This window comes from Dermacentor variabilis, chromosome 1, assembly GCF_050947875.1.
Source record: "Dermacentor variabilis isolate Ectoservices chromosome 1, ASM5094787v1, whole genome shotgun sequence".
Lineage (NCBI taxonomy): Eukaryota > Metazoa > Arthropoda > Arachnida > Ixodida > Ixodidae > Dermacentor > Dermacentor variabilis.
The window spans coordinates 234830341-234857082 of NC_134568.1; the positions used below are offsets into that span (position 1 = coordinate 234830341).

The 26742-nt window shown below is 43.0% G+C and overlaps 1 protein-coding gene across 3 annotated transcripts in view; it reads left to right on the forward strand.

Annotated features, from left to right (window-relative positions):
• The first annotated feature begins 3220 nt into the window (after window positions 1-3220).
• VhaAC39-1 (V-type proton ATPase subunit VhaAC39-1) overlaps window positions 3221-26742 on the forward strand; it is a 36288-nt gene continuing 12766 nt past the window's right edge. For 2 of the 3 annotated variants that reach the window (XM_075671255.1, XM_075671258.1), the window contains exons 1-6: window positions 3221-3402; window positions 4209-4380; window positions 8934-9112; window positions 12049-12206; window positions 19131-19307; window positions 19406-19483. In XM_075671255.1, the coding sequence (XP_075527370.1) occupies window positions 3282-3402; window positions 4209-4380; window positions 8934-9112; window positions 12049-12206; window positions 19131-19307; window positions 19406-19483 (885 nt within the window). In that variant the 5' untranslated portion in view covers window positions 3221-3281. The remainder of the gene's footprint in view (window positions 3403-4208; window positions 4381-8933; window positions 9113-12048; window positions 12207-19130; window positions 19308-19405; window positions 19484-26742) is intronic. The other variant, XM_075671252.1, reaches the window with a different exon arrangement.

Below are 26742 nucleotides of genomic sequence, written 5' to 3' on the forward strand. Positions count from 1 at the left end.
AATGGCACCCTTTTGCCACACAACGATAATCGTCATCTGTCTTGTCCGCATTTCCTTTCTTTAACGCGGCGAGGCCGGTACGTCCTAGTAACGAACGGCATGAGCGTTATCAGCATGACATAGCATTCCCGACAGGAAAGCAGCGGGCGCGGCGTTTTCAAGAAAGGAAACGCAAGCAAGGCAGATGACGATTATCGTTGCGTTGCAAATGTACACCCCAAAGGGCGTACTCTTTTGCCTACACTCTACACTCTTAAAACGGTTGCGCCCTTTGGGGTGTATATTTGTCCCACAACAATAATCGTCATCTGCCGTGCTTGCGTTTCCTTTCTTGAAAGCTTGGCGCTCGCTACTTTCCTGTCGCGAAGCTGCGTCACACTGATAACGCGCATGCCGTTCGTGACTGGGAAGTACCAGGCTCGCAGCGTTAAAGAAAGGAAACGCGGGCCAGACAGATGACGATTATTGTTGTGGGACAAGATACTCCCCAAAGGGTGTAAATTTCCTAAGAGTGTAAATCAGTTGTACCCTTTGAGGTGTATATTTGCCACACAATAATCGTTATCTGTCTTGTCCGCATTTCCTTTCTTTAACGCGGCGAGCCCGGTACTTTGCTGTAACGAAAGGCATGCGCGTTATCAGCATGACATAGCATTCCCGACAGGAAAGTAACGAGCGCAGCGTTTTCAAGAAAGCAAATGCAGGCAAGACAGATCACGATTGTTGTGTGGCAAATATACACACCAAAGGGTGAAACTTTTATTAGAGTGTTAGAGTTTTGCCACAGACTCTACACTCTTAAAACGGTTTCACCCTTTGGGGTGTATATTTGCCACACAATGATAATCGTCATCTGTCTTGCCCGCATTTCCTTTCTTGTTAATTTCCTGTCGGGAATGCTATGTAATGCTGATAACGCGCATGTCGTTCGTTGCTGGAAAGTACCGGGCTCGCCGCGTTAAAGAAAGGAAACGCGGACAAGACAGATGACGATTATCGTTGTGTGGCAAATGTACACCCATTGGGGTGTATATATATTTGCCACACAACGATAATTGTCATCTGTCTTGCTTGCATTTCCTTCTTGAAAACGCTGCGCTCGCTACTTTCCTGTCGAGAATTCACTGTAATGCTGATAACGCACATACTGTTCGTGACTTGTAAGTACCGGGCTCGGAGCGTTAAATAAATAAAATGCGGACAAGGCAGATGACGATTATGTTTGTGTGGCAAGATACGACCCAAAGGGTGTAAATTTGCTTACACTCTACACTCTTAGAAACATTCACACCCTTTGGGGTTTGTCTTGTACCACAACACTCTTAGAAAAATTTACACCCTTTGGGGCGTATCTTGTCCCACAACAATAATCGCCATCTGTCTTGCCCGCGTTTCCTTTCTTTAACGCTGCGAGCCCGGCACTTCCCAGTCACGAACGGCATGCGCGTTATCAGTGTGACGCAGCATTCTCGACAGGAAAGTAGCCAGAGCCGAGTTTTCAAGAAAGGAGACGCCAGCAAGGCAGATGACGATTATTGTTGTGGGACAAATACGCACCCCAAAGGGTGCAACCGTTTTAAGAGTGAACTATATTCGTCATCTGTCTTGCCCACGTTTCCTTTCTTTAACGCTACGAGCCCAGCACGTCCCAGTCACGAACGGCATGCGCGTTATCAGTGTGACGCAGCATTCTCGACAGGAAAGTAGCGAGCGCCGAGCTTGAAACGCGAGCAAGGCAGATGACGATTATCGTTGTGTGGCAGATATACACCCCAAAGGGTGTACCTTTCTCTAACACTCTTGGAACGGTTGCACCCTTTGGGGTGTATATTTGTCCCACAACAATAATCGTCATCTGCCCTGCTTGCGCTTCCTTTCCTGAAAACTCGTCGCTCGCTACTTTCCTGTCGAGAATGCTGGGTCACACTGATAATGCGCATGCCATTCGTGACTGGAAAGTGCCGGGCTCGCAACGTTAAAGAAAGGAAACGCGGGCAACACGGATGACGATTATTGTTGTGGGACAAGATACGCTCCAAAGGGTGTAAATTTTTCTAAGAGTGAAGAGTGCACTCTAAAAACAGTTGCACCCTTTGGGGTGTATATTTGTCCCACAACGATAATCGTCATGTCTTGCCCGCGTTTCCTTTCTTTAACGCTGCGAGCCCGGTACTTCCCGGTCACGAACGGCATGCGCGTTATCAGTGTGACGCAGCATTCTCGACAGAAAAGTAGCGAGCGCCGAGTTTTCAAGAAAGGAAACACAAGCAAGGCGGATGACGATTATCGTTGTGTGACAAATATACACCCCAAAGGGTGCAAACTGTTTTTAGAGTGTGTACAACGATAATCGTCATCTATATAGCTGTCTTGCTTGCGTTTCCTTTCTTCAAAACGCTGCGCTCGCTCTATTTCCTGTCGACAATGCTCTGCCATGCTGATAACGCGCATCACGAAGGCATGCGTCGAAGTCACGAACGGCATGTTGTTCGCGACTGAAGTACCGCGCTCGCAGCGTTAAAGTGAATGCGGACAAAACAGATGACGATTATCCTTGAGTGGCAAGATACGACTCAAAGGGTTTAATTTTGCTTAAGAGTGTAGAACAGTTACCACAGTTAACTGCGTGGTTTTTAAGAAGAAAGTGCGAATTCTCCCTCGATTTGGGGATGCTAGCTGCTGCGGCGATGGCGCTAGCATAAACTTGTGTCGCCGCTTGTTGGCAGCTGCCGAAAGCAGCCGGTCAGGGAGGTTTGCCGCGCGTTTCCTGCTCCTGGAACTGCGGTACCACGGCCGCGCAATGAGTGCGTTCCATTGAGCGGCTGTGGTTGTACTAAACGACGTAAACTCCAAGGTACGATCTTTCCCCTAAATTTGAGCAGGAATAGTGCAGCGGTGAGCGCAAAACCTTTTTTTCGAATTGGCGCAGCGTAATTTGCAGCACCCTTTAGCCCAGTAATTTCCCGCATACCTGTAATTCAGTAATTTCCTGCTTAAAAAGAAACAAGACTTCTGCTATTAATGGAGGGGACTTCCCGATGATCAGCAGAACTCAAAGCCGGAGCAACAATGTTTACTTTTAAAACATCAGAAGTGCTTTTATGGGTGTTCGTGCCGTGCCGAATGCACTAAGCGGTCAAGTCCATCAAGCCGCGAACAAAACCGAAAACGGAAGTTCTCTTTGCTGCTGCTGATAGCGCGAGAGGGCAGCAGTTGGCATCCGTTTTCTGCAATCAGCCTTCAACTGCGGTGAACAGTCATATGATCAATACGGTGTGAAAATGTCTCAGCTCCTGTTTAACATGAGCAATGGTTACCTCGAAGGTTTGGTTCGAGGCTTTAAAGGCGGAATTCTCAAGCAGAGTGATTACTTAAACCTCGTGCAATGCGAGACTCTCGAAGGTGAGAAAACCATGCTCCTGTGGTAGTCTGCACTTTGCGCTACACCCATCGCTGGTACCTTCTCCACCTTGATGTAGCGCATGTGAGTTAAAATTATACGAATAATACAGCAGTGCTACCGTTATTTTACTCTGGAAGTATTGCTGTCTTGTATTTTCTGCGCGAGCTTGCATTCATCAGCCATCTGCCGGTCTGAGCAGCGGCGTGATGTTTTTACTTCAGCAGGTGGTTGTTGATTTTTCGACTGCTATGCTATTCGTGAGTAACGTTTTCCTCGTAAATATGATCTCTTTAGCTGTGGTAAGTGCTTGAATTTGTCTGCCCTTTCAGAAAGCTGCAAGTGATGAAGGATTTTATTATGCATTACGTTGAACAGTCGTCTTGGTTGGGCTCCTTTGCGTTTCATGCACACTTTTGCCTGTCGCTTGTTTGCCGGCAGATGCTGTATGTAAAGTGCAAAAAAATGCATGAGGATTTTTTTTTATGCCTCCAAAGCATAAACAGTTGCATTCAAAGTAATGCTGTAACTGCGGAGCTCACGTTCCGGCAACTCTTTTTCGTCATCCCGTGATGGAATGGCATCTATTACTCTTTTAAAATTACGGTGTCGTATGTGTTTGCAGGTGCACGCTTGTTTATGGAAACCTTCTTGCGTTAATTAAAAATGCTTGAGCCCTTTTCCACTCTGGAGTGCGCCCAGTGCATTAAATGGCTTTGCAATGACAAGTTGCCTGTAGTGAAACGACATGTTGAAAATGAAAATTTCTTCGAGTTTTGTGCTGCTGCTTATTTTTTTTTTTTTTCAGACTTGAAACTTCACCTCCAGAGCACAGATTATGGTAACTTCTTGGCAAATGAAGCAAGTCCTCTCACTGTTTCGGTTATCGATGACAAGCTGCGTGAAAAACTTGTGGTGGAATTTCGGCACATGAGAAATCATGCTGTTGAACCACTGGCCACTTTCTTAGACTATATCACGTAAGTTGGTTCAAGTCAGTAAGCGCTTTTGAAGTATGTTGCAAAGACCATCCTAGTTTTTCAACACATTACTTGAAACACCAATAATTGGAAACTAATTGTACACTTAAAATTGAACGGCTGGCTGAAGCAGTTACACCATGTTGTGATTGAGAAAATATAGTCGGAACAAAAAGTATGCCAAACTGATGGAACCTTTGTGGTTTTTTTATTGCTTATTGTGAAGTTCAGTAGGCAGCTTTACAATTGCAGACATTTTTAAAGGTATATACCAGAGTGGAAAAATATCTGATAAGCAGAAAACAGTAGATTGCTGATTCATTTAAAAAGTGCTGTCCCTTTTTGATTGATTTAAACTAGGGTTTTGCAGTTATAAGCTTCGGATACAAATCGAATAGACATTTCTATTTGATTCGTATTCATTTTGAGAATTCACTATTCAGAGTTGTTGAATATTTGTTTCATTTTGAATATAAGCGATAACACATCTTATTGGAGTCTGCATGAAGAAAGAGATGCAATTTCTGACTGTTCTGAATGTTTTTACTGAGGGAAGCCACAGTTGCTGTGCAGAGGCACCACTTGCTGGGCAAATGTACAAAGCAACTAACTTATGCTCAATAATTTCAAGTCGTTCAATAAGACTGCCTTGCCTTTAGGCGGCATACAAATTTTTCTTGATTTAGGCAAAGCAATCTATTATTTAGATCATTTCTGTATGTTTGAATACTTTAAAACATGGTAGTATTAGTTTACTCCTTCAACAAACATGGCATTCTAAGTCTGTGTGGTGATGTGGTGTTCCTGTATTTCATTACTGTCACTGTGACTGCACCAGATAGATCACCTTTCAGTTCATGGTTTACAAGGTCTTTGGCTGATTGTATGTTCACGGCATTGCTGTCATTGTGACTGTGCCAGACACAATTACTTTTCAGTTGTTTTCGATTTACAATCCCTTCAGTTGATCGTACACCTCTAAATAGCATCAGATGCATCAAATAGTGTAAATAAGCTTCCTTTTTTTTACGAGTTGGACTTCACACAACTTTGCTTAGAAAGAAAGAAAATATTTATTTGGTCTGGAAGAAGAAGAGCGAAACTTTATTTCCAGAAAGGACTTCGTTGCCCTTAAAACGCAGTAACGCCACGTGGTTGGCCCCCTATTCCAAGGCACCACTGGCCCTAGCCATCCTTCCTGCCCTTTGGACCTGCCTGAGCTGGTCCCCGAGGGCAGAGCTGGATAGCAATGCCTCCCACTTCACTCGTGTTATTCTCTTCTTGCCCTTCAGTGTGAGCCATGCATTGCCATGCGATGTGGTAGTGTGTCGGTGTGCTCCCACACCACAGGCATATCTCTTTTTATGCTGTTGGGTAATATATGTGCAGTTTATGGTGGTTTGTATATGTGTCTGTTTGGAGCCTGTGTAACGTCGCAGAGTCCACGGCTGAAAGGTTCCTATGCGGTGCTGGGTACAGTCTTCTCAATTCCCTGTAGTGTTTCAAAATTGCCTTATAACTTGAATCAATGGGTGTCAGGTCCTCCACAATGTTGCCATGGGCAGCTCGGCAATTAGTGAAACCTCGAGTCATCTCATCTGCATGGAGTTTCCCAGTAACACCCTCGTGTCCCGAGGCCCATGTTATTGTTTGGGTATACCTGACGTTGAGTTCTCTGCTGATTTCAGTAAGTATCCGGTGTGCTTTCGTGGCAATGTGTCCCCACTGATAGCACCTACATACGGCCTGGGAATCTGATTATTGTCAGTGTAGCATTGCACTGTATGCCTTGTCTTGTAGCTAAGGCGATGGCTATCTCTTCGGCTTCTGTAATAGTTGCACGGAAAACCAATGCACAGGCCATGATTTTACCCTTACGGTTTACGACAATTGCCACCATATTCTTTGCGTAGGCCCGATATGGTGAAGCATCCATGAATCTTGCAGTGTCCAAGTACTTTGTTGTTTTGTCTATGTGTTCTGCTCCAGCCTTTCTCCTTCCTGTGTGTAATATTGGATCCATATTTTGTGGTATTGGTGATACCCCATACAAATCTCTGACCTGGCAGGGTAGCCCCTTGGTGTTTTGGTGTACTTGTACGCATTCTCCAAGGCTGGCTCTTTGAAGAAGAGCTCTGCTGGCTGCCGTTTGCGCCAGTCGATTCCTTTGCGCTATAAGTTGGGCCTCAGCCAGCTCATGAAATGTATTGTGGAGGCCGAGGGCTAGAAGCTTCTCCGTTGGTGTTGCGTGGCAGCCTCAGGGCTGTCTTATATGCCATCCTTATTATTTGATCAGCCTTTTCTTCTACCTCCTTATTCATCATGCAGCAAGGTAGGGAATACATTAGTCTGCTAATGACCAGGCTTTTCACGAGTCTGAGGGTGTCTTGTTCCCCCATCCCTGTCTGATTATGAGCCACACGGGCTATCATCCGGTTAATCTGTTGCATTGTTTTTCTAATTGTGTTTAAAGTGTGCAGACATCTGACATTCGATTTCAGCAACATCCCCAACACTCTTTACTATTGACCTCTTGGGAATAATTTTACCTTCCAGCCTGATCTCGAGTTTGAGTCTCGGATCAGTTCTTTGTTCTTTGTTTTGTGTGAGGCAAATGAGTTCCGATTTCTCCGCTGAGCAGTGGAGTCCTCTTTGTTGGGTATATTTTTCTATTGTATTGGCTGTCCATTGAAGCTTCTCCTCCTCTTCCATGTGGCCCTTGGTTATCCATATCGTTATGTCATCCGTGTATAGGGAATGACACGTCAGGAATTTCTTGGAGTTTTTTAGCAAGTCCAATCATGGTTATGTTGAAGAGTGTTGGCGAGATTACCGCAACCTGTGGCGTTCCTTTGTTGGGAGGATGGATGACTTGAGATTCATCATCTCCTACTTTGATAACTGCTGTTCTCTGGTTGAGGAAGCTTTGGATGTACTTCGGATGTACGTCCTTTGACCGCACCTGGTCTCTGCTAGTCGCTCAATGGCTATGGTGTTGGGCTGCTGAGCACGAGGTCGCGGGATCGAATCCCGGCCACGGCGGCCGCATTTCGATGGGGGCGAAATGCGAAAACACCCGTGTGCTTAGATTTAGGTGCACGTTAAAGAACCCCAGGTGGTCAAAATTTCCGGAGTCCTCCACTACGGCGTGCCTCATAATCAGAAAGTGGTTTTGGCACGTAAAACCCCAGATATTATTATTAGTCTCTGCTAGTCCATGCACTATCCCTTTGTGATTTATGCTCTCAAAGGCCCTTTTTATGTCAACAGCCATGACAATGCGTTCTCCTGCCTTGGGGACATTGGTTAATACTTCCTCTTTTAAAAGCAGAAGTATGTCCTTTATTGAAAGATGTTATATGAAGCCAAACATGATGTCAGGCATTAAGTTGTTTTGTTCAAGATGATGTTGGAGTCTAGTGTTTACTAATCTTTCGAACACCTTTCCTAGACATGATGTAAAGAGATGTGCCTAAGATTTTCTAAAACCAGTTTCTTCCCTGGTTTTGGGATCATGATTATTGCAGCGTGTTTCCATTGCTGTGGTATCGTTCCTTTGACCCAATGGTCATTTACAAAGTTCGTAAGGGCTGTTATGACTTCATCATTCATGTTTATAATCATGGCGTTTGATATTTGGTCCACCTCTGCCGCTGTGTTCCATTTTGTACTGGCGATTGCTGCTCTAACTTCTGCCTCCTTGAAGAGTTCATCCATTCCTGGGTTTGGGTGTGTGCTGTAATCAGCTTGGTATGGGGGAATCGGAGCTTTGCCATCGAATCTTTGGCTATGGACTACCTGAAGGAGTTCTTTTGAGCCTGGGTATGAGTGTAGCAATCTCTCCAGGTTCTTTTGTCCTTTGCGTCTGGTTTTGAGCGGGTCAATCCTTCCTTTGAGGATGTTCCACGTTTTTGTTGTCATTAAGGTTCCATCTAGTGATTCGCAGAAGCGTTCCCAGTTGGCTGTTTCAAGTTGATTACTGTATTCCTCTGCTCGTGGCATTATTTCTTTGATTTTCATTTTGAGTTTGTGGTTGCATTTCTGTCGCTTCCACCTTTTGGTCAGGCTTCTTCTTGCATCCCACAGAGACAGTAGGTGAGGGTCCACTTCAGGTGTTTTGTTCATCCTGGTGACGGTTTTGGTATGTTTCTGCTTTATATTTCGTATGCATTTGCACCAACTATCTAAATCATGTGTCAGTGGTTTGTTTGTTAAGCGATTCTCTGTATGGCTGCTGGTCTGTTATTTTAGCTGTACCTATTTGTTTGTGGATTAGACCCGTGCGGATTGTAGTGCTTATAGTACAATGGTCACTTCCTAGATTTTCGAGGGTGTTGCACCACTCCACATTTGGACAGTTTTTGCTTATTTTTAGGTCCAGACCATTTGAACACCCCTACTACAAACCATACTGACTGATTGGCAGCCCACTTCACTCCACTTTTAACTATCCTGTAACTGCTGCTCATTGTGATGCCACGTACCTTGATATCATGGCATTTTCATATGGTGTTGCCCTCTTGATTGCTAGAATAAAATTTTGTTTTGTGCAGGTACAGCTACATGATTGACAACATCATCCTGCTGATCACAGGGACCCTGCACCAACGGCCTATTGGAGAGCTGATCCCAAAGTGCCACCCCTTGGGCAGTTTTGATCAGATGGAGGCCATTCACATTGCCTCCACACCTGCTGAGCTCTACAATGCAGTGATTGTTGACACACCTCTTGGTATGGCTGCCTATTATTCTTAGCTCATCACTAAGTTTTCAAAACCAGATTAGGCAACTCTTTCTTCACACGTAGAGCAAAAACAAACTAATCGATCCTTGCTTAAACTAGTGTTCCTTTGTTTGGAGCAGTCCTTAAGTCCAAAACCAAAAAGTTATTACTATTGTGATTCCTTCTATTTTAGTGTGACAGTCTTCATGTTTTGCATGGTCTTTTACCACCTACACAAAATGGGGGAAAAAAATAAAAATAAATAAATAAAAAAGTGAAGCTCAACTGTAGCAACTTTTCTCCTAATATTCTTTAACAAATTTTAAATATTAAGCATATTTCTCAAACATTAAAAGTCTTTGTATATGTTATGTTAAAAAGAAAGAAAAATGCTCATAGCAGGGAAGGTTTTTCTCCTTTTTTTTTGTTAATGTGGGGCATTTGCATTGTGCATTCATAAAAGAAATTTTGTACTTTTTACATTCCCTTCATACCAGTTCACTTGCTTAAGACTGAATCTTGATATCTGAACATGTCACCACATTCTGTGCCTATGCATTTGGAAAGCATGAATTTGATAAACCAAAGGAAGGCCTGCAGAAAGCCACTTTTAATGCATGAATTAAAAGCCATATGGGAAATATAGCACCGTCTGTTCTTTTGTAAAGGTTCTTTTGTATTTTCTGTTTTCGTATGTTCTTTTGTATTGCATGAACTAAAGGCCAACTACAATGAAATTTCACTTTGGCTAAATTACCGTAACTATAAATGAGTAGTGTATACGATTCGAGCAATCTTGGCAAAGCGGCAGGGTTGGTGGTAATGGTTTACTTTATTTGACAGTCTCTGAATAGCACCTGAGCAGACAACACTTGTATCTCATGGTTAGGGGATATGACACAAATCCCAAACCGTAGGCTCCGAGATTTTCAGTCCACCATGAGTGCGGCCTAAATTCATAGGTGCCACACTGGCTCTCAACACTCTGGGTTCAGTGCTGTATCCAGTGAGTGGCATTTTCATTAAGTTCTGGTATCAAAAACATCTATTTCTGCTAGCTTTTTATGACACATCAACTAGTATTTCTATCATGAAATTTTGAATGGAGGCTTCTCTATATCTACAATAGCTAAAACTAGGCTTTTTATGTAGTCCAGAATTGCATTGCACTCGGCATTTGAGCTTCTAAATTCCGCCATGCCTGCACATTGTAGGATACTTCCTGGCCTGCAGAAGGCTTTCAGTCACCATGCTTGCATGTTAATATTTCTTTTTTTATTCACTCTGCTTTAGTGCCCTTGTGATTGATGCATTTTTAGCAATGTAAGGAAAACCATTGTTTAATGTCCTCTCACAGTTTTGGAAGACTCGAAACAGTGCACGAAGGACTGAGAAAACACAACACGGTATTGTTTTTACTGTCCTTTGTGCACTGTTTCTAATCTCTAGAAAATGTGCCAACTTGCCTATCTCTCATTCTTCTGCAGTCCTCTCACAGGCTGCACACTTGCCATATGAATATTGCCTTTTTATGAATTAACATGCTCCTAAATCTTTTTGAATTGATGGCACACCTGTCATGGCCCAGTGAGTAGGGTGCCTAGCTCAGCTGCGGGAGGTGGATGGTTTCAACCCCACTGTCTAACACCCAACAATCTATAAGATTGGTGAAAGCAGCCCCCCCAACCTGGAAGCCAGCTTTTTCATGGGTGAAAGAGCCAGCTTGGGAGAGGTTTGGCACAGACTGCCGAAGTGTCAAATCTAAGAACACAACTGTGCATGTTTGTTTTATGATTGCTGATGAGTGGGCTTGGATACCTTTTGGATGAGTGGGCTTGGATGAGTGGATGAGTGGGCTTAGATACCTTTTTGATTGTTGTAGGCCAGATCGGGACTGTCAATGACAATTGTTCAGACAGCTTCTGTAGATGTTGCCAACACAGAAATAGTGGCATTAGTAGGATGCTGTTATAATAGGACATATCCACCATCTCATGTGTGATAATCAAAGAAAGAAAAGTAGATAAGTAGAAAAATAACTGTCCGATAAACATCTGCCTATTTTATGTCCACTATAAGATGAAAGCACCTTCCATTGATTAACTACCTGTTTTGCATTAAGAGTGTTCAAAAGTGTTGTAAGTGCTCCCTAAGTGATGACAAAATATATGTGCAGGGAAAAGGATGCTTATTTTTGATCTCGCGTATACACTAAACAGAATGCAGGGCTGCAATATTGTATCAATGCTTTCTACTCGATTCTGTGCGACTCTTGTCGTCCTCTGTTCATGGCTGGCTGATCCCATTGATAATGCGGGCAAAGCGTTGCTATAACCACTGACAAAGCGTGAAACAGAAAGCAGACTTGGTGGATATAGACAACCTCTCAGCCTTATCTTAAATTTGTCATCCAGGTTTCAATAATTTATGCAATTTACATGGTAAGTGTAACATTTAAGTTTAATCAATTTCATGGTACCATTGTTCTCAGTGTAATAGACCTTACACAAAATTCTGCTACTGAACGTTCCCACACGTCTCGATCAACAGAGCTTGGATGACTGTGCTTATGTTGAATATGCTGCTGAAGCTAGTGGTACCAAACCAAACTCTAGATTTTTTTTTTTTAGGCTGTACGCCTTTACGTTTTTTACGTTTGTGGTACTGCCAATGATTATACTAATATTTTTGGTTGAAACAAGAGTATTTCAAAAGAAAGTTCATAATATTTTGTAGTGTTTTAATTTTACTTGAAAGCACTGAATCCAGCAGTGCACATTATGTGAAGCTCGAAATGCTTTTTTATATGCCACTAATTTTTTGTGGGAAATGCGGTATAGATAGAGTAACCAAGTTTCCACCTTCTATTGCTTGTATTTACTATTTTACACGTGTGAATGGGATGCATGCCTGACAGTGAACTTGTATTACTCTGTGCTCTGCAGCACCTTTTTTCGTGGATTGCATTTCTGAACAAGATCTTGATGAAATGAACATTGAAATCATCCGCAACACCCTCTACAAGGCATACCTGGAAAACTTCTACAAGTTCTGTGAAAGTATTGGAGGCACTACTGCAGATGTCATGCTCGAAATCCTAGCTGTGAGCCATCTTTTGTCTTTCCTCTCTTCTGGTTGCCTCCAAAGAAAGTTATAAGCTATTTGTTTTAAGTGTTGCCTGTGTCAGTGCTTTAAATGTTAAAATTTTATTCTAGGAAAGGTGTGTAAAATGGATGAAGAGAAAGAAGACAGGACACTTGCTCTGTGTCTGCCTTCCTTCTCCAGTGAAGTCTTCTCAACCATTTTATGTCCATTTTCTTCTATGAATCGATAAAAGCTTACCCAGTAAGCTCCTCTTCTCAAGTTCGTGTAAAGTTCTGTTGCTTGCGGTGCTAATGTTTGATACGGAATACTGGGCCTAGATAATTTAACGATTTTATTATAATTTTCTTTTTGCACTTCATCAGTGGTCTGAGCAGTTCTTCACCCAAGTTTTCACTAGGATCGGCTGTTTGCAAGCATTTAAAATTTTAAAAATACTTGTAAGAAAACAAGCTGCAAGAAATAAACTTCATTTATTACAGTAAAGTTTCAAGTTTCTATCAGTGGTTGTCATATTCTTTGCAGGTTTTTTCAGATCCAAATGCCTTTCTCTGTGTCTGTGTAAAGCTGTATAATATACCCATAACTGTATAGTGTATGATATTAGAAATCGTGTATGTCGCTTAAAATTTTTTTTTCCAACTAATAAATGGTCACTGCAACATCGACGCATCTCACATTATCACGTATACAACAGGTTACGCTACCAGACAGCGACACTCACTAGCTGTAACTCCATTTACAACACGTGTCAACTGCTTCAAGTATTCCTTTTTTCCTAGAACTATAGTAGATTGGAATAAGCTGGCCAATAAAACTGTAACACAGGACTCATTATCACTTTTCGAGGATAGGATAGGAATAAACTTTATTTGTCCAACGGTTGTTCATGTTGGTGCCCAGGGCTAAGGACATATCTTTAATAAAAAAACATTTTTTTGCGCTTACTGAGATTGTTAGTGATATAGCACTGTTTGACGGTATGATTGAAAAAAATCGCTGAAGTAACGTTAAAGCGCTTGTTTCTGCGCCTGTTCTTTTTTTTTTTCTGCTTATGTGAAGAGTTTTTTGAGTGCAGTTCCCCATTTTTATATTTATTTTGTTTTGTAAACCTACCCACGTACCACGCTGCTAAGAACTTGTTTAAGATCACAGTATTTATAAATAAAAAGAAAATGATACACCAGAATTTCCTCTCATAAAATTGCAATCATGCATTTTTTTTTTATTGCAATAGCAATTTATATGGACACTCCAAACAAATTTACTACACCATCGGCATTGCCGTAATGTTCTGTATAAAGTTCAGGTGCAATAACATTGCGGCCACATACTGCATACTGTAGGTGTGAGTGAAAGCTTGCAATGGGGAACCGAGAAGGATGATGGCTTGATGTGGCAGTGACTTCTCACGCTTGCAAGGGAAGAACATGGAATAAGTGTGCTCCATCTTCTCATGCATGCAGTGGGGGAGGGGGGGGGCGGAAGCTGCGAAATGTGCACGCGCTAGGAGGGGGCAGGTTAGTGTGCAGCCCCTCTTGCATTACAGCTGCGGCAGCTGCATGTATCTATCTTGGAGGCAACCTGCGTTGGGCTCGAAGGCTAGCCGACCTGAGATAGCTGATAGCTTGGTGTGCACTGTGTTCTCACACGCCTAGTTTGCGTTGAAGCGAGAGGTAGCACGAAGGGGAATTCGCTCGCCTCGCTGCTGCTCTTCATCATGTTAGCATTCCTACAGTAAGTCACCACGGTCATCAAGTGAGATGTGTTCCTGTTTTCCTCTGTGTGCATGATGTGCTTGTTGATTTTGTTAGTAAGTGAATGTTTAAAACAGTTTATGCAGCTGATAAAACAGCTTACTCCGAAAAGCTAACAATTTGCTATTGTAATCAATGCTTCACCTGTTGGCCAAAACTGAGGTTTTTTGGGCATTTATGGCATAAATAAAGCTTTGTTTACCTTTTTCACAAGAAAACAAAATATTTATGCACTAAGGGGTTCATTATGAATGAGGCTTAAATGTGAAATAAAATTTGCTTTCTTAATAAAGGAAAAAGGAACAGGAAGTGGGAGAAAAAAAACGCCAACTTGCATTTTAATGTAATGTGTAATAAATAATAAATGAAGTCATTTTTAAAATGTAAAGTTCTACTGCATCTTTTCTCGTTAATTGCATGCATAGTTTTTCGTCTGCACCAGAGTAGAACGATGCTACTCGAAACCTCCATTTTTCTTGCTCTGAATTGAGTTTTTTTCGCTCCAGAAGCATATATTTCTGCTCCAAACTGTGTTTTTGCATGCTCCAAAAGCTGCTGCAAAAGCCCAAGCTATGCTTCCATCACTCCCAACTCCAACAGTTTCTCACCATCTGGTGGAAGACAGCAGAAACAAGAAAAGGACAATGTTTGTATCGTCTCCCAGACAGAAAATAACATGCAGGTTTTGCTCCAGCTGTCCCATTTTGAAATCCATTTTGACAGAAGCCTACTTTCGACACTAGACATGGCTGGAGTTTCCATATGCATTAAGATGTCAGAGGTATGGTAATGGCTGTTTGCCATAATTGAACGAGGGGAATTAGTAGTCACAGGTGTTCAGTTCTTTTTAGTTCTATAGACTGGCATAAGTTGAAAATATGTGACTGTTGAACATTTCTGAGAAACTGTGTCACAGCTGACTTTTACATTTAAAAGTGCCATGCTATTAAAACTTCAGTTTGGATTGGGTCAGACCAATCCTTGTTTTATTACCCTTTACTGCATGTGTGGGCATGCAATTGATGGTTCATTCATGCGTGGAAATTTTCTTCACAACACGTAGTGGTCTACATATCAATCCACACATCTTTTTCAGAGTCTTTTGTTTGCTGCTGTGTTCTTGGGGCTCAAATTTTGCTTTAAGATTTCATTTTAGAGTTAGCATTGTAACATGAAACACTTAGCATTGACACTTGCCTGCTTCATTTGGCTGAACTGAAAAACTTGTCCTACGAGCACTTGGCCATTGGCAAAGGAAGCTCAGTTTGATGAATGAACTACTGCCAGCATCTGCTGTTAAAGGGGTCCTGCAGACTTTTTTGACATGTCATGTTTATATAAACCTGCTAAGTCGTGAGACAATATTGTCATGAACGTCTTGGCCAAATATTACTCCCGTACATGCAACTGGGAGCCTACAATTTTGCTCAAAAGGCTGCCTGCTTTTTCCTTCAACTTTTCAATACCCCCATGCACAGGAATAAATGGGCAGATTTATTTAATATTCTTGTCTAAGTGCTTCCAGCATAATTGAAAGCGGAGAAATTGCATCACTGTTGAGCTGGTAGAACCATATGTTGGTGAATGATATCTCTGTGGCGATACTAAGGTCTATGACATCGGAAGATGTGATGGAGTATTACACTGCATGACATCGAGGTCATGCTGATACAAAGGCGTGGCAAACATTGCACTGAATGGGCATAGGGGCACAGTGCAGTTAGAACAATGAAGGGGAGGGAAAGGCTGCGAGAGATGGGACAGTGGCAGCATTTGATTGCCGATAACAACATTTATATAAAGTGCATTCAGAAACTTCTTTTTAAAAGCTATTTGTGAGTAGGTATGCAGTGATATCAGACACATTCCATAGCTTTCATAAAAGGTTTTGCAGGGACCCTTTATGAAACAAACATTGAGAGTTGTAGGTTGTGGCTGTGCTGGCAGAAGGGGTCACTGCTCCACCTAAATGGCAAAGCACACTTTGCCGTTGGGCCAGTGTAGAGGGGACTTGGGTTTTCTTTCTTGTCATATGAACCAGGAAAGAACTTTCTTTTATGTTACAGTGCCAACTTTAAAGTGGGACCTTGGTGTACAAGTTGTGTGGTAACAAAACGGTGGTAAACACAACATATTTTTAAAAGTTCTTTATCAAACATGAAACCAATTGCTTTAGTATCTTCTTAACTGTTTATTGCACAATAGCATCTATCTTTAATTCATTCTTGGTGCATTCAGATATGAGCAATATAACTTCCATAGGAATTTCCACATAAAAGAGAGGTACCTATGACGTCCATTAGTAGTATTAGTTTTGTTTCATAGTGACTTTCCTTTTGGTTTGATATGACTTATGACACTTTCTCCTTGTGCTGTGGCTTTCTACACACACATTTGTGTGCAACATAAATGTGTATGTTTGAATCAACACATGTATAGATGTGATGGGGCCTATGCAGATGCTAAACTTGAAGCATGTATTATCACATGTACTTATTTATCTTTCCCGGTGACTGCCTTTCACCGGTTAACAAATATTCAAAGTTATCACCTAGCACAAGGTGCACCTTTCTGTATCAGACTTTTCTTGAATGGTATCGCTGGTTTTATCTGTTGCCGATGTTCTCTCCAAGCCTTGTGTAATCAGAGGTGCTATAATGTAAAGCTAATCCAAACTTTCCTATTCCAATTTTGCAATCAGTCCTCCACAAATGGTCAAAAAATTTTCGGGCCACCCCCACCTCGCCTGTCTGTTACGCAATGTCACGCAAACCACGATAGCTCCCCATTTGATCTGACATGAACACTGATTATGCATGAATAAACCGAACATAAAAAAATAATTATTTCTGATTTGATGCTTTCTTGTTATCAGTAGCCCTCTGCTATTGGTTGGAAGTTTTTGGGCTGCGCCCACTTCGCATGTCTGTCACGCGACGTTACAAAACCACGAAAACTTACTACGTCAAAGTGATGTGTACGCGTTACAGATGCATTAATATGCCGAGCAAAACTGCATTTTTTTCTGAATAGCCGGAGACTGCCCCGTTCCGAAAGGAATAGAAGATGGCAGCCTGCCGATCGCTCAGGAGCTGGCGACTCTGAGCTGTAGGGGATATAACACGACAGCGTTAAGGGCCCCATGTCGCAGAAAATCTGGCGTCTGGCGTCCCGCATCCAGCATCAACCATCTTGTCACGAAAAATCATTCTGAACCACGTATACCTAACCACTCTTCTGTCACCAAAGTTGCTCATGCCTTGTCTTTCATTCTTTACAAAGTTATTCCTCGGAATTTTGAAAATGACAGCCCACAAACAAATGTCATGAAAAAAAAAAAAAAAAACGCCAAGAGTGCTTACCTTTTATGTAAGATCTTCTCAGACTAAAATATTAAAAGTGCGAAACAATAACAGGAGATCGGCCTACGCAGGCGGCTTCGTTTCTACCAGGAAGCTTGCCTTCGTGCATAGAATTCGCAGCCAACATTTCCCGGTAAACATTACAGTTACATAAGCTACAGTTGCCGGGAAATATGAAAAGCAGTCGGGGATCTTTGAATGCTGTCACGTTCCACTCTAAAGACGAAGCTTAAGTGTCCTCCAAATTTTTGGCCTGTCATCATGCATGCATCACGCATTTGGGTCGCAGTATCTGGGATAGGTCAATTGTGGGTGGGGAGTTCAAAAGACATTTCTGACTGCAGGGCGACTTACAGCACCAATGAGACAGATGCCTGTGTTCCCCAAGTCTTCACATACAACAGCTTAAATCAAAGATACTGCTAAGCGGAACAATTCGAATGAATTATTGTGCTGTTCGCTTCTTCAAAGCTGTTGGCACTCTTTTATAACTCCTAATGTCCATGGTCGAGCAGTCCTTGTATACAAGTAAATGAAGACATCATCAGCAAGGCCTTTAAGAATGTGGCTGGCTTTGTCAGCTTTGGGCATCTCGTCGTCGACCAGCCGACAGAGTGCTAATACATCTTGAATGTGCTCAGCATAAAGTTCAATAGATGTTTGAGCCCAGCGCAAAAGTTCCCTCTTGGTGGCTCGCTGGCATCCTACTGGCTTCCCAAAGAGTCCCTGCAGCTTTTGCTTGCAGGTGTCCTAACTGGTCGATTCCTCCTTGTGTTTAGAACCAAACAAAATACTGGCCATTCCCTTAAGGTAATAGATGATGTTAAGCAGGTTGATAGTTGGGTTCCACCAGTTGTTCTTGCTGGCTTGCTCGTATTTGATTAGCCAGTCTTCAACATCCATGGTATGAGTGCCGGAGAGGGTGCCAGGGTCTTGGAGTTGGGTTAAGACAATCGGTGTTGTGGTAGCCAAAGCCGAAACAGCAAAGCTCTCAGTTGACATGGTTGAATGGCCCACAAGATGTCAGCTGCAAAGTTCTGTGATGCGCTCGTGATGTACCCCACACTCCACCAAGGTGTTATAGGAAGATCTGCAGAAAAGGGGGTTTGTTTACACTATTTATAAGGAGGCTAAAAGTGGGGCCACAACAATAAAGATGGCAGACGATAGACACCATTTTGTCCTCTTCTTGTCTGCTATACACTTCAGCATCTTCTGCATCCACAGGACAACTGGCTCATAACAATACCGTTACATCGGTGGCACAAAGCGAAGCCCTGCGCGATGCATGATAGCACCTTATTGCGCTTGGGCTCTATACAGAACATGATGATGCTCCGCTTCGGCGGTGACGCACAATTTGAGAGGTGCATTCGCGCAGCCGCTTGTAATTCAACCATTTATGTCCGCGGCAGTTTCCATTTGTCTTGGTATTCCTTCGTGGCTACATAGAAATATCTTTATATTGAAATCGTGTATATAAACACTTCATTATATTGAGATTCCAAATACCTTGTGTTTAATAGATAAGAAGTTATAAAAAATTAAATACTTCATTATATTAAGAATTTCATTATAGTGAAGTTCATTATATCAAGGTTTAACTGTAGTACCTCTGAAACGTCTTGTTGGTTACATAGTTGAGCTGTTCAGTTAAACATAGTAGTAAAATGCTCAAATGCAGGAGTGAATTCCTTTCAAATTGCAGCCTAGTAAAAAAAAAGTGTTTATATACCCGACCTCTCATTGGTTTGTGGTACGCTTTTTGCAATACTTTTGTGTTTGCTGTTTGCCTACCCCCTACAGTTTGAGGCAGACCGTCGGGCATTTATTATCACCATCAACTCATTTGGCACTGAACTAACAAAAGAAGACAGAGCAAAGCTCTTTCCCAAATGTGGTCACCTCTACCCTGATGGACTGAATGCCCTTGCTAAAGCAGATGACTACGACCAAGTGCGGAGCATCGCGGAGTTCTATGCAGTAAGACCTTTCTTCTATGGGTTTTTTCATCTGATCATAGCATTTCACAAGAACTTGCATTTGTAACCTATTTCTTACACTGTATTGTTTCCTTGTAGCAATACAATGTGCTTTTTGGTGGAGCGGGAAACAATCCTGATGAGAGGACACTTGAGGACAAGTTCTTTGAGCATGAGGTATGTCCGAGTTAAGCATGACTTTCGTGACTATTGCAAAGGAGCCCGTGATAGTCTGTTGAACACCATGAAAAGCCCGTGTTAAAGAATGTCTGCCTTGTATATTTGCTTTATAATCCAGCAAAAGAAATATTTCGTCACATAGTTCTTGTCTGCTGCATTGACTTGCCCTATACAGGTTAATATTTTTGGCAGGGTGCCATTTGACCCTGTGAAAAAATACAAATACAGTCTGGTTAAGGTAAAACTGTGATGAGATAATCATCATTGCTGTCTTTACATTTATATTCCAAGTTGTAGCCCAGACTTTCTCTTACTTGTCCATGGTAAAACGGGTACTATTACTATGAATAGACTAATGTGTGCAAGGTATCTGCTGGCATTTTTGTCCCATTTTATGTAATCGTGTGGCACTCTTTAATCACTTCACTAGTTATGTGATAAGTACTGTTCTTTGTAAGTTCCCATTCTTAATTGTGACACCCTGCTTCATGTAGCCAAGTGGATATCATTTCTAGTATGGTCCTCTTCTATGGCCGTTCACCAAGTTTCGTTCTTGATGTATCATTCCTTTCGACTCCTGTACCCCAGCAGCTCCGTTCTCAGAACAGTTTCCGTCTCGCCTTGCGGACTGCCGCCACCTCGCCCGCATTAACACCAGCATCTCCCAGGACGCTTGCAATTCTCATTACGACTTGGTCCACCGTGCTGTGATTTTTTCTCTTTTCGATGAAATTCTTCTTTGGACTCTTGTGTGCGTTCCCGGCTTAAGCGAAAAATTTCTCTCACGTTTTATTGGACCTTACACGGTCATTGAGTAGACATCACCTGTCAATTGCTGTGGCTCGCCCCTTGGAACGCTGTCCAATCACCTTTGCTGTGGGACAGAGATAGTGCATGTCCCTCATTTAAAACCATATACTCGACGCATTTCATAATACAGTAAAAGCTAGTTAATTCGGACCTCACGGGACTGGGAAAAATGTCCGAATTATCCGAATGCCAAATTAATGAATGAACAGGAAAAACAACATTAAAATCAAGTTGGAGAAGCGTACCTTTATTTACTTTATATCTGCTTTTTCGCGCATATTCTGGCTGACATCACAATTTTTCTTAATGCTTCCAAGTGGCCAACAGTCCACAAACTCTCGGAAGTGCTCCGGCAAACGTCCTCCAATATCAAAAGCGCCTCCATGACTTCTCGTAAGGTGCGATGATGTCGTGGCTGCACCGCCTCGCATAACTCTTCGTCTGAATAATGGTCTTCCCGGGCACCTGTGGCATCATTAATAATTTCTTCATTGGTCAGGAGACCAGTCGTGTCGACACAATCATCAATCGCAATGTAGTCCCGAAGGGTCACATCTGTGGGAAGGACAGCATCGAAGGTCGGGGACATGTCGTCGGCTACTACCACATGCTCGGGCCTCACAAAACCGCTGTGCCGAAAACAGTTTGTGATGACTTGCGGAGGTGTATTTTTCCACACGTGGGCGATGATGTGCACTGCGCTGAGTAAGCCCACTTCATGTAGCTTTCCAACTTCTGAGCATAAGATAATTCGTTGTAGCAGGTGCTTTCGGTACTTTGACATCACGTAGTGAATGATACCCTGGTCCATTGGCTGAAGGTCACATGTAGTGTTGGGCGGCAAAAAAATTACCTTGACGCTTTTCAGTTTGACTGTACAGTTATGTGCACTGCAGCTCTCAACAACCATAATTATCTTGCGGTCCTTAGACGTGAAGTGCCGGTCTAACTGCTGCAGCGAGCCTCAAAAAATGTCCGAGGTCATTCAAGTCTTCCTAAGAAGTTCGCTCTGTACTCGACAGGAAGGCTTTTGATGTTTTTAAAACAATGCGGCTTATGCGCCTTCCCGATGAGAACAAGTGGCAAGCGCTCCGTGCCAGTCATATTGGCGGCAAGAAACACAGTTATCTTTTGCTTGCACTTTTTGCCACCAATTCACGGGTCCCCTTTGAAAGTCACCGTCTTGTCGGGCAGAGCACTGAAAAATAGAGCAGTTTCGTCTGCATTGAACACGTCACTTCGTTCATATGCAGCGATGTGCTCAAGCAGCTTCACATTTTTACACTGGGTGGTCACGCTTTCATCAACGCTGGCCTTTTCACTGCACACTCTTCTGAAGCACTGAAAGAGCCAATGTTCATCATTGCAGCGTACTTCTCACCTTGTGCCATGATGAGAAGTCCGCTCAAAGGCAGATGCGCGTTGCGACAGTCAATAACCCACTTGAGCAAAGCTTCTTCGAGCTGGGGATGAGCTGTGGTTCGGAACCGCTTTCTTGATGCGTGAAACTCCTCACTTTCAAAGGCTTGAAGAATCTGTTTATGTTTATGTACGTTCCAAACGGGTCCTGCTTCACGTTGTACTTGGTCATAACATGCTGTCGCAATTTGCCGTTCTTCAAAGCCTGCAAAATTTCCACCTTAGTCGCCAGGTTCTTGGCTTAGTACTTGTGCCACTTTGCCAGCATTGCCATCACTGTAGCGCATGATGGTGGTGGCATGCAAAACACGGTCACAATGACAAAAGAAAACTTCGCAAGAAGAGATGATACCGACTCAACAGCACAAGGGAAAATGGCATCGAAGGCGCAGTGGAGCGAAGAAAGAAGACACCAACGTTCGGTGATGTTGCGATCGCCCCCACCATAGAGTTTCATATTAGTATACCTAGAGGGAAATCTGGCGCTGCGATTGTTCAACTATCATGGGAATTATGAGAAGTACAGGCTTCGGATTGGCATTCTATTAACTGGCGAACTAGTCTACAAGTATTTTTTTTGGCAGTTTTGGTTTCGCGCCAAGCGCAATTGCAATCATCTGCAGTGGGACAGTGCAACGCAAAGCTCTCTGCCTTTGTTATGTACTGGGACGATGTTTGTGTCTCAGTGTGGTGTCGAAGCCCTGACGAGAAAGCAATGGCATCGTAAATGATGAAAGAACATGTTTCGACCGTTTGGACCTTGGTTTGTTAAGTGTGTTAGGTTGGCGCTGTAGCGTTACATGCTTTATGAAACTTCAGAATAGGAAAAAGAAGGCACTACTGATACAAGACATATACAGTTGTACTTCTAGTGGCTTGACAATCAAATTTTATTGAGGGCTTAAGTTTGTGTTCTCAAGAACACAAACTTAATTGTGGTAGGAAAGGTTGCTGCTTCCTGGCTGTGGTCTAGTGTCGCAAAATGGGCAAGTGCAAAGCCACGCCATAACGCTTCAAAAGTGGTACATCAATATAAAATATGGTAAAGCATACTCGTAGGAGGCCACTAGCATCCTAGCTAGCACTGCAGCAGATGTGCTTAAATGTACTTGAAGACGTTTAGCAATCGTGACAGCCGACGCAGCCTTTCGAAAGAGCGAGAGATTTCGCAAGTGCCTGTCTTCTGCGAGAAAAGTCTTGCGTTTTCAACGAGCAGGCGTCGTAGCAGATGACACTAGTAGCATTCTGCTCAAGTGCGCAACACTTTCTCACAATACAACGTTTTTATTTCCAAAAATACTTGATGAGTATTTTTATATAAGTACATGTACGGTTGTTATTGCTGTTGCAAAAATAAATAAATAATTATTCTCTGGCATTAAATCGGGAACAGAATCGCACAAGAATGCATGCCCTGGTGCGTCCTGGTAATAAACCACAATAAACTATGCTTCCATCTCAAAGTCATACAAAATTTATGTAGCATGTTGTACATTATATAACATACTGCAGAAATAAAATGAGATTTTATGTGATAATATTTGAGTATAGCTTTGTTTACAGCGCCGCAAGCAAACGCCACTAGTCTAAAAATCGAAGTCAACCTGAAGCCTGTACTTCCCATCATTCCCAGATAGGTTGAGGCAACGCTCATGAGAGACACTAGCGCCACATTTCCCACTAGGGTCATCATCATCATCAGCCTGATTACGCCCACTGCAGGGCAAAGGCCTCTCCCATACTTCTCCAACTACCCCGGTCATGTACTAATTGTGGCCATGTTGTCCCTGCAAACTTCTTAATCTCATCCGCCCACCTAACTTTCTGCCGCCCTCTGCTGCGCTTCCCTTGCCTTGGAATCCACTCCGTAACCCACTAGGGTATTTATTTAGAAACTCTATGGCCCCCACTAATTGATGACGATGGCAATGCCTCTCAGGTTTCGGTTTCACTCCTGTGGTGCCAGCGCTGCTTTACCACACTTTCATGTAGCAGCAGCTGTCAGCATTAGTCCGAATCAAGTGGTGCGGGGCCGAATTCTGACGAATTAACGAAGGTTTGGTCCCATAGACTAACCTGCATTTTGGCCAGGACCAATAGAGCCATTCGAATTATCCAAATTCCCGAATTAACGGGAGTCGCATTAACAAGCTTTTACTGTACTTCCATGCTGGCAGGTGGCCGCTTCCACAGTGAGAGGGAATTAGTGTGAGTGCAACACATGCCTGACTTTCAACATCATCTCCATATATCATCCATTGTACATCTTCATCTGTATATATATCGTCACCAGCAGCACAGCTTGATCCTCGTGGTAGTAGCGCGAGCTCAGCTGGAATAAAGTGGTTCCTTGCAGTATATACAGAAGGCTTCCTACTATTGCATAGCAACTGCAGTTTAACTCTTAAAAATAAAATTTGCCAAGGCATTTTCTTGCAAGAGTGTTCGATTGGAGCACTTGGACAAACTATTTAATGTAGAGATTTTTATAGCATTCAGTGGGAAGGAAAAATTTTTGCTGCTCAGCATAGTGTGTGTGTGTGTGTGCATGTTGCCCTGGCTCAATTCTCCTGCACATGCAAAGAAAGTGTTTATTGACCATGTTGTGTTCTGGTTTGAGTGATGGTAACAATAACTTCATCGTAGCTCGTAGAAAGCATTTCTGACACTTATGTGATGTCTATTTGCTGTTTTTAAGTGGTTGTTAGACAGGCACACTAATGTGTACTATGCATTACATACCAACGTTTTTTTTGTGAATAGCTTTCTTTGACTCTTTTGCCTGTTTTAGTGGTTGGTAGTGGTTGGACTTTCATCACCGATACAAAGGCATCGATGCAAAGGGTGTGTGCTCACGCACAACTAATTGCAAGACGCGTTTGTCGCCGAACATCATTATAGCTCTTCGAGACACATGTGCTGTCTTGCTAAAGCTTTGGGGTGTCTGAAGGTCTAGTTGTGGCAGTCGCCTTCCATGCCGATGCCTGAGCCACTACAGACAGCACACATGTAATTCTATTGTATGTATAGCCACCTATACTACTGCTACGGATGTGCTGGTTAACGGCTCTGTTTTCTACAGAAATATGCAATGAGACAACAAATGGCTGATAAATAATACTCACTACAACAAATTTACGTCTTCAAACGGGTCATTCCTTTAACTTTAGAAAAACTTTTTGCTGGGCAAGTTGGCACATGGCTATGTTTTAGGAAGAGTTGCGCCTAAGAAAGAACGCACAGAGGAAAAAACGAGGTAGACGAAAAGAGTGCATACTATCAACTGGGTTTATTTGTGTTGAATCTGCATATATAGGCAGTGTTCACATGTGACAAAAAAAAGGAAGGGGGGAATGAGGAGGAGAGGGCAAATGAAGTCTGCCTCATGTCAACACAAGCTGTGCAGGAAATTGTGTTCAGCATGATACTAGGCAACAGAACTATCACTTACGCACTCCTCGCCCTTTTCCTTGATGTGAAAAGCTTCTGAAAGCTCACAGGCTATTTTATTCTTGCTTCTGCCTGGAATCTTAATTTTGTTAAACAGTGGTCTACATCCTTTACATGCAATGCAATCAGCAGGCAAGTGTGCTTCTTTTCTTTTCCTAATTGACTATGCATGTTCCCCTGCGTGTTCATTCACGCAGCGCCCTGTTTGGCCCACATATACTCGTCCACATTTTAGTGGGATTTAATATACTACGCCGGTGGCACATTTCACGAAAGTTTCGGACTGCTTTATTCCGCGACCGCTTCGTCGGGCTCCTTCTCCGCTTATCCTCGGACATAACCCAGCAAGCTTATTAGGGGCAGAAAAAACCACAGGGACACCATGCCTGTTTGCCACTTTTTTAATGTTTTGGGTGACTTTGTGCATATACGGCACAACTGTGGGTTTCTTTCTGAGCAAGCACTCGGTGCTGCTGTCACATTTTTCTTTTGTTACCTTCTTAAAAAGGTTCTCGGCCACTGCTGTGATGACCTTGCAGGAGAAGCTGGCTCATTCGCCCCCTTCCTTTTTTTGTCACATGTGAACACTGCTTATAGACCGTTTTTTCGTAGGCGCCGCCATATTGTGAACGCAGTGGCGCCGCCTATGAGCAGCGCCATACTGGCTTGGGTGAAAGCGGTTTTTTGCATGGCAGGTATACGCTCGGCGGTAGGTTCTGGCGTTTGTTTTCGCGGTCGTGCGGTCTGTTTAGTATGACGCGCGTTTTCTACGTGGTAAACGGTTCTGTGAGACGTGCTGAAGTGGTTTAAGGCGTCATGGCCGGAATTTTTGCTGACGTTGAGGTGGACGGAACACGCAGCACGACGTGTGCGCGCATATTTGAGCGTACAATCAGCCTCGGAGACCGATTGTGTATTTCTGAATGTTCCAACCACTAATGTGACCTTATTGCAGTATTATCCTCTATTTCTAAGCTGCAGTTTAGGAGCCACGAAACATACGCGACGATCGTAACAGCGTGGATACCGTTCTGCGATAGGAGCTGTGATGTTATACTTAGACAAGCGTTCAAACTGTTCGCTGCAGGTTACATTGCGTGACTACTTGGTTCGATGGATGAGATTTCCGCCCCTGAATAAAATAGTTTTGCCAAGTAACAGCAGAATACCTTACAGTCTGAATTAAGCTTGTCCAGCAAAGGGACTGTCTACGAACTGCGCGAGCGTCCTAAGTAGTGATAGGTGCTGGATTACATATATCTTTGTTCTATATACCGCATGGTCCAAGCATACGGCATCAGCGGTTATATATTTACAAACGTTGTGCGGCGTGACTGTGCGAGGTCCTACTGCGGCGTTAGCCCCTTTTATCTTGCTTTTTCGAGAAAGAGGATGATAACCGAATTTTTTTTCGGTTGTGTTCGTTTCGTTCTCTACGACGCACTCGCACGTATTACGAAAATGCTTTCCTCAAAAATAGGCGTCGCATTCTTTTTATGTGATCACTCTCATATATTACGGCTGTATGCAGGCCAAAAAGGCAATGCCGAAGCGCACAGCTTACATATGTATCGTAC